This window comes from Lycium barbarum, chromosome 2, assembly GCF_019175385.1.
Source record: "Lycium barbarum isolate Lr01 chromosome 2, ASM1917538v2, whole genome shotgun sequence".
In the NCBI taxonomy this organism is placed as follows: Eukaryota; Viridiplantae; Streptophyta; class Magnoliopsida; order Solanales; family Solanaceae; genus Lycium; species Lycium barbarum.
This window is the reverse complement of record NC_083338.1, coordinates 139,031,549-139,043,330: the sequence shown is the minus strand read 5'-3', so window position 1 is coordinate 139,043,330 and position 11,782 is coordinate 139,031,549. Positions and strand designations below refer to the sequence as shown.

Here is an 11,782-nt window from a genome sequence, read left to right as displayed (position 1 = left end):
TATTTATCCTTATCTCTTGTACCAAACTAGCCCTAAAAACTTCCATAATAAGTATTTATAATATTTTCTTTATTTAATATATTTATGTATAGTATATTGATATCTGTCCTTTTCCAAAAGTGAAACACAGAGGTATTTAATAAGACAGACTGTTTTTCTCTAAAAATAATTTTCCTAAAAGGCCTGACAAAAATATTTTTTCCAAACTAAGTAATTTTTGACTGTTGGGACAAACATGCTCTTTGATACTAGAATTAGACAAACAGGAAACTCATTCCTGTCCGAAAGTGGTCAGACAAATTTAGATCTTATGCCTATATTAAGGAAAATTTGACTTCTACTACGTACCTCATAGACTTAATTTAGGGCGCACCCTCATACTCTGATTCTTCTTACCGCCGCCACTGCTGCTATATCCACCGTTATATGTAAGCTTGTCTATCCAATCTCCATGCATTATTTGCTTTTTAGTCCAGACCTAATTGTATGTTTTAGACGTTAGCCATAATAAACTTATATTGTCATTCGTTCTGTGGCAAAATATGTACGTTTTTATACGACTGGATTGTTTGTTAGTCCTGAGCTACAATGCATTTGTGCTTTGGTGACGTGTTAGGTTCTGGAATTAAAGTTTGTGTGTATAAGAGTTGAAGTTTTTTTAATTTGCCGAGCTAAAAACTGAGGTTTTTTTTTTTTTTTTTTTTTGTTGGCTGTTTCAGTTATTAGATACTGACCCTGGTGGATTATAGCGGCATTAATGGCACTTCGTTTCGAGGTGAACTTCTCTGACTAATTTTTCTGCAGAGATTTATACAAAATACACTACAACAAAATATGCTTTTAGCGGCAACTAATTTGCGGCAATAACTTAATTGACGCTAGTTATATTCCAGAATCAATTATTACCGGCAATACCAAACTTTAGCCCTAACAATAAATGCCGCTAAAGGCTTTAGCGACCTTGGATCTAATGGCATTAACCAATTGCTGGTAAATGTTTTTGTGGCAATAACTATTGTCGCTAAAAGGAAAATATATTGCCACTAAAAGCCTCTTTTGGTGTAGTGATAGAAGCTGCTAATTGCATTTAACATACACAACTGTATTGTGCACTTATGAAACTGGATTATTGAATCTTGATAAATCATAATTTGTCTTATAGTAATAACAAACTATTGAGTATTGAGAAGGGTTCAAATGGTGAGGACGGATTTCAAGGATTTATAAAGCTGACCTTAACGTAGTTTGGGATAGAGGCGTAGTTATTGTCGCTGTAAGCTGATGTTGTTTGGTAATAGGGATCAGCACAAAGAACATTATTACCGCTTCTATTGTAGTATAATAGACCTTTATATGAGAATTTGGATCAATGGTACTCGTCAAAACACCATGCCCTATCAACCTAGGATTGAAAATTTGAAGTTGCAAACTTTTAACACAATAATAAGCTCGGTTAATGAAGGAGGACAAGGAAGTGGTTTGCGTGACACAGCTTTGTCCGAAGGCTAGTTTTTAACCATATCCAATTTATTTAGGGAAAGCTTGATGGCGATCTTACAGATGACATCAGCAGTTTTTTCTTATTGCATCTAATATGGCGTAGTAATGTAATTCTATCATGTACAAATAAAATTACTTGTTTGTTACCCCACTAAGGAACTGTGCCTAAATATTTCTGATGACAGATCCTTGGAAGATTTAATCGTGCTCGTGCAGCTCGGCTTATACTCCCTCACTATGAGTGCCAGACACCTCTTTTCATGCCTGTTGGCACTCAAGGTAAGAGTATGTTAGGAGTTGATTGACAGGAAGCTCTCTCTCTCTCTCTCCCTGATTAATTTGTTATATTGTATCTAGTCTATATTCAAGTTCTTTAGATATTTGACAAACCTTAACAATTAGAGCCAGCAGTCTATTGATACCTCTTGTTATAAATAGGTCGAAAGTATAGGATTTAGGACTGATTTGATTGAAAAAGACTGAAGTTGTTTCATAGATGGTCTGGTAACCGTGTCTAGCCAAAACTATATCACTTAACTGGGTATTGAGAGGTGCATGCTTGGGTTTGGTGCAAATTGTATTCTGTACTATATAGCTTGCAGACTTTGTGTTGAATCTTTCTATGAGAGTACTTTTTATTGGTCCTCATACTTTATTGTATTTGTTGATGGTATGCATTTTTCTCATTGTCACACATTTGGACTTTTCATATTCACAGGCACTATAAAGGGGTTGACCACCCACCAGCTTGAGGATATTGGTTGCCAAATAATCCTTGGAAACACATATCATTTGGCACTACGACCTACCTCTGAGCTCATTGATGAGTTAGGGGGTCTTCATAAGTTCATGAATTGGCCGAGGGCGCTACTTACTGACTCTGGGGGCTTTCAAATGGTAAGTCTATCACACTTCTACTTCCTCAATGTTCACTTAAGATTTTTTTTTTTGAAATGCTATATCCATCTTTATTTAGGAATGTACTAAACACATGTTCATCAGGAAGTCTATACACCTTAGTGCCCTATTGTTCCGCCATTATGCTTATGGTGATCTAAAATTTGCAAAGTCAATTGTCTAGTGTCTTATGAATCCTCATGAAATGCTTTGTTCTATATGATGTATTGTTTGACAATGAAAAAACTGGTTGTTCTGAAGAGCAAGAGATGTCAAATGAGTTTAAAACCTTTCTGGTTGTAGGTCTCCTTGTTGCATTTGGCTGATATCACTGAGAAGGGTGTCACGTTTCAGGTACTCTCTTTCTGCTTTCCCATATTTGTTTCATATCCTTATCTCTTATGTTTCATGCGGTTTAATTTGTCACTTCATTTTTGCAGTCCCCGGTGGATGGAAAGCCAATGCTCCTTACACCTGAAGAGTCAATACAGATACAAGTAGGTACATTTTGGGGATGTAGATGTTCTGTTATTTATAGATCTCGTACTATACTATATTTGTATCTCAAAGTCATACTCCAAGCAAGCAGAATGTATAATAATTGCAAACTGGTGCAATCTTCATACACATGGGAGGTTATTCATTACAAAATTGTGTCAAGACTGTGAAAAATTAAAGTTAATTTTTTGGAAGAACAAAAATATTATAGATATTTAGAAGAGTTTCTAGAAAGTTATAATGTAATATCTTTGATATATATTGTATTTAGGAAATGTCTAGAAATTCTAGACACTTAGATATTTATAGTAGAAGATAGAAATATCTAGATGTTCTAAGTAGTGCTAGAAGATAGAAAGATAACTAGATTTGTCTTATGGATGTATCTAGAAGTATTTCTAGAGTCATTCCTACACAAGTATAAATAGGGTGGCCTTAGTCATTTGTAACCAACCCAAGTAAACCCAACACAACCCACTTCAAAGCAATTCAAGAAATCTTGTTCCATAACAAAGTTCTCCTTTTCATAGCTTCCTCTTCTTTAGTTGAATCTTCCGATCTTAGTTAACGACCTTGGACTAGCAGAAGGTCTCTCTGTTTTACCTTTTCTCCTGTTATATTTCTCTACATGGTATCAAAGCCATAGCCATACGTTGGCTTCTGGATTTTGTTTCAAGATCGGGTTAATGGTAGATTCAACTGGTTTCTCTAAATGAATTTGAGCGGTCGTGTTAATGGACTGGGGATGGAGCTATTGAATCAGTCCAATTACAAGGTATGGAAGACATGTATGGAGTCATACCTTGTTGGTGAGGATTTGTGGGATGTTGTTAATGGGAGTAACACAAGTCCTCTTGCAAACGGACCGGAAAATAGCAGCGCATACAAGAAGTGGAAGCAGATTAATGCGAAGGCGGAGTTCATCCTAAAGAGGTCTATCTCTCACAACTTGTTTGACCATATTATAAGGTGCAAATCAACTCATGAAATTTGGAGGACCCTTGATCGTTTGTTCAATAAGAAGGATGAAGCACAGCTACAGATCTTGGAGAATGCATTGGCTAACACCATTCAAGGTAATCTTTCTATTGCCGAATATTTTTTGAAGATTAAGAACTTATGTTCAGAGATCTCATTATTAAATCCGGATGAAGCTATCTCTGAAGCACGAATGAGAAGAATTATCATTCGTGGTTTGAAGAAAGAATATAGCCCTTTTGTTACATCAATTCAAGGACGGGCTTCAACAACAATCCTTGGAGGAGTTTGAGAATTTGTTGTCATCACAGGAGCTACTAGCCAAATAGATGGCTAGTGTGTCTATCAAAGAAGAGGAAGAAAATGCTCTTGTTGCTAACAAGAGGAATTTTAAAGAAATACAAGAGCGAAGTGGCTCAAGAGATATGACACATTCTCAATTCCGTGAGGGTTCAAGCTCGTCAAGACAGAAGGAGGATTCTTCTAATCATTATTATGGTAAGAAGTCTATTAAATGTTACCGATGTGGTGAAGTAGGACACATAAAAAGATTTTGCCGAGCCAAAGAAAGCAACTTGGCTCAAACCAAGAAAGTTGTTGAAGAAGAAGAAGACTGGGGAAGGTGCTTCGTAGCTGAGACTAGAGCAGTAGATGCCTTAGCCTCCCTCAATTTCGAAAAAGACCGGATCATGGATTCAGGAGATAATACAGTCCATCACGTGGAGAAAGAACGCATTGGTGTCATTAACAAAAAACAAGAAGATTCTGAAGACGTTCAGACTGGTGACGTGGCAGCTGCCATCGAGGAAATCAACGAAGCAGATCCTGAAATTGGTAATAAAAGTCTGGACGTGGAGGATGTTGAAGTAGATCCTGAGCATGAAATTTCTGAAACTATATATGACAATAGTGGCCATTCTAGAGAAAGCATTGAGGGAGTTGTAGTGGAAGTTGAAGTCTCTGGTCAATCATCTGCCATATCAGAGTCAATTACTAGCTCAGATCAAATAATGGAAGCAGATGGAGAAGCTGACGGTCAAATAAATGAAGAGGTTGACCTTGAAGGCTCAATTTCATATGGAGAGACAGATAATATGGTTCTCGGATGCTCTGAAGATGACAAACAGTTCATTGAGGAGCTGAAAAAGGAATCTAGTGGTGGATCCTACGGTAGTACTGAGTCTTCGCAGGAAATTAATGGTCAGATCGTCACCGACTCAGATGTTTCTCCTGATAACACAATTGTCAAGGAGCTAAGAAAAAGGGGGAGTCTGGAAACTCAGGAATGTAAAACTCAGCATGGAGATGATTCACGTGGTTCACAAAGGCCAAAAAGAAATATTGTTAAGCCAGCTCGCTACAAAGATGAAAAGTTTGCTGGTACGTATTCATGCTTCTTTGCAGGCCCAATTTATGGCGGACAACTTTCGTCATTTGAAGAAGCAAGAGGAGACAGGAAAGTATGTCTGAGATTTTCACCAAGGCATGCCCAAAAGCTTCGTCTGAGTTCTTCTGCGTTCAAAAAATTACTTTAAGGGGGAGTGTGAAAAATTAAAGTTTAATTTTTTGGAAGAACAAAAATATTATAGATATTTAGAAGAGTTTCTAGAAAGTTATAATGTAATATCTTTGATATATATTGTATTTAGGAAATGTCTAGAAATTCTAGACACTTAGATATTTATAGTAGAAGATAGAAATATCTAGATGTTCTAAATAGTGCTAGAAGATAGAAAGATAACTAGATTTGTCTTATGGATGTATCTAGAAGTATTTCTAGAGCCATCCCTACACAAGTATAAATAGGGTGGCCTTAGTCATTTGTAACCAACCCAAGTAAACCCAACACAACCCACTTCAAAGCAATTCAAGCCAATTCAAGAAATCTTGTTCCATAACAAAGTTCTCCTTTTCATAGCTTTCTCTTCTTTAGTTGAATCTTCCGATCTTAGTTAACGATCTTGGGCTAGCAGAAGGTATCTCTGATTTACCTTTTCTTCTGCTATATTTCTCTACAAAGACGTGTGTGCTTCTATTCTCCACAGCCCGGTTCTCTACAAGCAGATTGAGCTCAAGCCAGGATTACTCTCTTGTTTACAGATGTTTAACCAAATTTTTTGATTGTGAGATGTTTAACTATACTTTATGTCGCATCTCAAAGTTTCTCAACTGTATCTACGAGCACTGAGAGCTATAAACTGGTGCAATCTTTGGGAACATTTAATGCCAATCATTATGAACATCTTGCTGAAATTTGACATGCTCTAGAGGTAGTAAACAGTAGAAGGATGATAAGTTGAAGATTTTGTTACCAAGAAAGTGCTAAGATGTAAAGAAGATTGGAGGACTGCTGCTCCTTTTTAACAAAAGGAGTCAATAAGTCCATAACATAATCCATATAATTGACAGCAATTCCGTTACACCACTGAGTCCAAATGTGGTAGACACAAAATTTACTCTATGAACAGAATCATATTTTCCTTTAAAATATTTACGTTTGTGTTCTATCCAATTGCTCCATAGAATGAATGCAGCGCTGTGCTCCAATAAGTTCAAACACTTCTTCAGCCTATGCCTGTGCCAGCTTTCCAACATCTTTTTCACTGTCTTCTGCATAACACACAGCACATCAAAAAGATTCAAAAACAAGTTCCTCACCTGCCAGCTGAAACTGTAATGGAAAAAGGGATGTGATGTTTCACACAAATTGTTACACCAGAAGCATTTGTTGCGCAAGCTAAAGACCCTTCTCTGTGAGTTTTGTTGAGTAATACATGCCTCTTAGCTGGCATGCGTATAAACCAAGCCACTTCCAGTGGAGCTTTACTTCTCCAAAATATCTTTTAAGGCCATATTCTACCCCTGCAATTTTATGGAACATTGTAGCATGATTTGACCGGATCACCATTTATTGTATAGAGAATAACATGCGTCTGGTGACTACTCCAGCGTGAGGGCCAATAGGCCTGTGTTCCCTGCTTATTCTTTTTTGGTCTGATAGGCTTAGCATACCGTGTACACTTGGGTTCATCCTTTGTAATTGGACAGGTGATATCATGTGATGCTGTTTCCACTTGTTGTACTGCATTTACTAGTGTGTATAGCTGCATAACTTCTGTTGAGCTGACGAGAGCTGTAACGAGCTTTTGCTTCTAAATCATCTACTCCCATTAATACTGCTGATTAGTCGCATCATATCTTTTTCTCGATCAGTTTATGTTTCTTGAGATACCTTTTACAACTGATTTTGTTTCACTTTCTGACTTTCCCGACCCATTGCAGAACAGAATTGGTGCAGATATTATTATGGCTCTCGATGATGTCGTGAAGACTACTATCACAGGTCCAAGAATTGAAGAGGCTATGTATCGAACTCTTCGTTGGATAGATAGGTGCATAGCAGGTAATATGATTGAGCAGGCTGTACCTTTCAATGTGGTTATTATCTTACTGAACTTTATCATTAATCACATTCAGTGGGCAAAAGATGCTCTCTATATGATTTGAGTTACGGCCAGTTGTAATGAAGGGATTTTCTCTACTTCTTGTTCTGATTTTTTGGCTGGAAAGGTGGGAGGTTTCTTAAGGATGAGAAGCCCAGGAAAGAGACAGGATTTTGAAAACAATTGAGCTGTTAACTTTTGGTTAATTTGGCACACTTCGATACTGAAAGGACTAAATTGGCTCATATTTGATAGTAGATTCGATAAGTTAGGTGGTAGAGTTAGATGAAATTATTATTGAATGTAAAATAATCCTAAAATATTATACCCCATTTACCATGTAATGCTATCAACTAGCAGTTAACAAGGGTTAAGTCCAGTAAACACTTTATTGACAGATAGTTGAGTAAGTTTCTAGGTGAAACTTGGATTTTTGAAGTTTTTTGTTTGTAAGTAACTGTTTTTCAAAGTTTGCTTGAGAATTTTTCTTTCTAGTGTTAAATTTAGAGCTTCTAAAACTAAAATTGCTGATGTACTTCTACCATATTCTCATTTTGTGTTTTTCATGATTTCGTTTGTTATTGGCAGCTCACAAGAGACCACATGAGCAGAATCTATTTGGTATAGTGCAAGGTGGTTTAGATCCCGTATTAAGGTGACTTACATTGTGACATCCCTGTTGCTTCTGAGATTGCTTTATTGTTTACATAATTATATCTCATTTGACGAACTTTGTTGTTCTTGTTTGTTGCTATCAGGGATATATGTGTCAGTGGTTTAGTGGAACGTAATTTGCCAGGGTATGTTCGTAGTTCTGAATATGTACACTTTATCATAAATGTTCATCACCTTGTATGTGGAACTCTTAACGAGTAAACACACATTTAAAAAAAAAATATGCCCATTCATGTTCCTCTTTTAACTTATAAAACTCAAAAGCAGCTTACCAGACAAACCAAACTAGAAGAATTGAGGTTCAACAATCAACTGAGTGAAATGACCGGGTTTACTTGTGTGACAGCTATGCTATTGGTGGTCTTGCAGGCGGTGAAGATAAAGACTCGTTTTGGCGTGTCGTGGCTCAGTGTACTGCTGCACTACCTGAGCATAAACCACGATATGTAATGGTATATGTCACTCTTATGATGTTCATTGGTTGATTCAATTTGATGCCTTTATTTTCAGTTCTCCAGTTTTATCTGGTTTCTGATATCTCGACTGCTGTAATCCAGGGGGTGGGTTACCCACTAGACATTGTGGTGTGCAGTGCTTTAGGTGCTGACATGTATGATTGTGTCTATCCTACTCGTACCGCTCGCTTTGGCACAGCTCTTGTACCTGAGGTAATTTTCTGCCCACTACCTCTATATATTCATCCATCCATCACCAAGGCAAATAAAAACGGACTAAGAGCGCAGTTACAGCTTACCGAGGACATGACCTTAGATAGGAGGGTTTGGAGGACCCAGATTAGGGTAGAAGGCTAGTAGATAGTCTCATTATCCTTCCTTATTAGTAGTCGCATTATCGCAGTATAATTTCTTGTGCTTTGATTTCTGCTATTATCTGTTATTTCCTGTACTTTGATTATCCTATTTTATCTGTGTCGCTTTCGTTATTTTCATTGCCATATCGCTTTGAATTTCTTAGCCTTATCTGACCTCTTTTTATGCTTTTTATTGAGCCGAGGGTCTTTCGGAAACAACCGTCCTACCTTGGTAGGAGTAAGGTCTGCGTACACTCTATCCTCCCCAGACCCCACGTCGTGGGATTTCACTGGGTGGTTGTTGTTGTACCTCTATATATTCATCACTTAGTTGGTTCTGGTTATCACACAGTAAATAGTTGGTTCTGGGCATCACACAGTAAACATTCGTTTGAAACCAATAGAATACTAATTCTCATATTGCATGATAAGAAAACTATAACTGCTAATATTCTAACCCAACACCAATGTTTTGAGTATTCTTGATCTATATGGAAATCTTGTGTGATCCGTAAGACACAAAGAGAGACGATAAGCATGTCGTGGATCTAATAGTCTTATAGTTTAAATCATGCTGAGCTTCTCAAACAACTTTCTGACTGTGTACATATATATATATATATATATATATATATATATATTCTCCTTCTTAGTAGTACTAAACTCCATTTTGAGTTGAATTCGTACACATATACTACTCTGACTTCCCTCCTCCTTCCATGTGATCACTACTACAAACAGAGGCTTTTCCTATCGATAATGGCAAATTTGTGTTATAAAAAATGATTTTCCCACCCCATTTCCTCCGAACTAGCTCACTGGGAAAACGCATGGTGGGAAACAGGTTCCCACTGAAACGCTGGGAAACCCCTAAACTTTTCCGTGTGAAAACACTATTATTTTTTCTTTTCTCAACGATTCAGTCAAAATATCTGCAGGAATAGCCATTGAACATTTTCAGTGGGAAAATAGTTATTTTTTAGTAGTGGATAAAGTATTCATGACTATGCCTTCTTTGTCTGTGTTAGTGCCTTAGTGGAGACTAGTAGTTCAAAAAACTGTAGGAAGTTTAGAGGAAAAAAACTGTTTTTCCTCTAATTTATCATGTGACTTTATCTTTCTATTGTTGACTTAAGGTTTATTTTTATTTTCCTGCAATCCATTCCAGAAATTTTCTCTCAATGTTTCATAAACTTGGGCACTGAAGACCGAACTCAAACAATTTATGATGAAAATATCATCCACCATTCATTCTGAAGTGGAATAATGCTTTTGCTCATGTGCAGGGAGTTCTAAGACTTAAACACAAGGCAATGGCAGATGATATGCGTCCGGTTGATCCCTCATGTGATTGTATGGTAAAGTGAACAGATGATGCTTGACTACTGATGGTCTTATTTTCAATTTATACACTGTTTAAAATACCATTCATCTCTTGACAGGTCTGTAAAACGTATACCAGGGCTTACATTCATTGCCTTGTCACTAAAGATGCCATGGGATCTCAACTTCTGTCATATCACAACTTACACTATATGATGAAGGTACCGAACACTTAGGTTTTATTAGGTATTTTCGCTTGTCTATTAGCTAAGCCATGACTTTGAGGTATTCAAATTATGCAGCTTAGCAGAGACTTGCACTCCTCAATTGTTGAAGGACGGTTTCCGGAGTATGTTCACCTCTAGCTCTGAATAGATTTTCTCCCTCACTGTTATCAGATTTCTTGACATTATACTGATGTTCTGCTCTCTTATATATTGCTTCTTCTTACCTGATCATTTGACATATTTGTTTAATTTTTGCAGATTTGTTTGCCAGTTTCTGCAAAAAATGGTAATGAAATAATTCCACTCAGACAATGATTTCACTGAGAATTGCATCTTGTTACAATATTATTTGTTGACCACGTCTTCAAGGCGTTAAATCACTTGAAAATTCTGCTTCCCTTGCCTGTTTTGTTTACTGGTCTATTTGCCTGCATCCTTATATTGCTAATACAAATATTTGTTACTGCAAATTGTGGTGACCTCTTAAATTTGACCTGTAGTTCCCCCAAGGTGATGTTCCTGAATGGGTTTGCAATGCAATGGAGGTTGCCGGGATTGACATTTCCTCCTGCAGTGCTCCAATTTCATCGGCCCCCGATAAAGTAGAAGATACACAAAATCAAGAAGTGAAACAGTAATTATAAACATTTTACATAGGAGTTGACAAACATAGATATACAGAATTGACAACAAAACAGCGTGTATTTTGTGCTAACATGCTGCTACGGAAGGACAGTCATTCAAGAAATTTTTGTAGAGAGTGACACGAAGTGTCAGATTTTTGTTAATTAGGTGGGTGTCATTCTTCCTAGCTGAAAGAAATTATTCTACTAGATGAAGTTTTTCTTTTTGTCCTAGAAAATTTTGTATTGAGCTCTGCTATATTAAAAGGAAAAAAAACATTATCTTCAGTGGCCCTTCATCATAGTAGATTGTTCCTATTTTAAGTATGAGATTGTGCTGCATGGAAGGTTGGTTGTGATTGAAGCATTCACAGCTATTCAGTAACAGAGGAAGTCATTCTTGGGTTTCTTGATCTCTGTGATATTATTAATTTCATTTTTTTAGACTCAACAGACGGGTGGATTCTACAGTATAATTTATGAGTTTATGTGAATTCAATAACTTTTTCCTATATCCTAGTATTTATTTATTGAGAAATTCACTAAATATAGATAAATATCTGACTATGAATTAACTTATTATTGTATACTATTAAGGGCCCTACTATTAATTTGAGACCCTAATATAAATCTAACTCATAAACTTCAAATTCTAAAATTGCCTCCTAATTAGATGATAATGAAAAGTTCAAGTGATTGGGCAAAGTCCAAGGAAAATATTCTCTCATGACTTTTCGACCTAGAGCTTTGTACCGCACTCAGCAAAACAAAAGAATGAAAGCAAAAAGATATGGCTGTGATTAGTTG

The 11,782-nt window shown here is 36.7% G+C and overlaps 1 protein-coding gene across 2 annotated transcripts; it reads left to right on the top strand.

Annotated features, from left to right (window-relative positions):
• The first annotated feature begins 205 nt into the window (after positions 1–205).
• LOC132627569 (uncharacterized) lies at positions 206–11,263 on the top strand. 2 transcript variants are annotated; one of them, XM_060342973.1, is made up of 16 exons: positions 206–428; positions 720–775; positions 1,686–1,779; positions 2,219–2,397; positions 2,701–2,751; positions 2,838–2,894; positions 7,156–7,276; positions 7,905–7,971; positions 8,075–8,116; positions 8,338–8,443; positions 8,549–8,659; positions 10,089–10,160; positions 10,245–10,346; positions 10,428–10,474; positions 10,611–10,638; positions 10,853–11,263. In XM_060342973.1, exons 2-16 carry the CDS (start codon positions 758–760, stop codon positions 10,988–10,990), a joined length of 1,233 nt encoding a protein of 410 aa, XP_060198956.1. In that variant the 5' UTR covers positions 206–428; positions 720–757; the 3' UTR covers positions 10,991–11,263. The 2 variants fall into 2 exon arrangements, with proteins under 2 accessions (XP_060198956.1, XP_060198957.1); XM_060342974.1 differs by lacking the exon at positions 720–775.
• Positions 11,264–11,782: the final 519 nt, after the last annotated feature.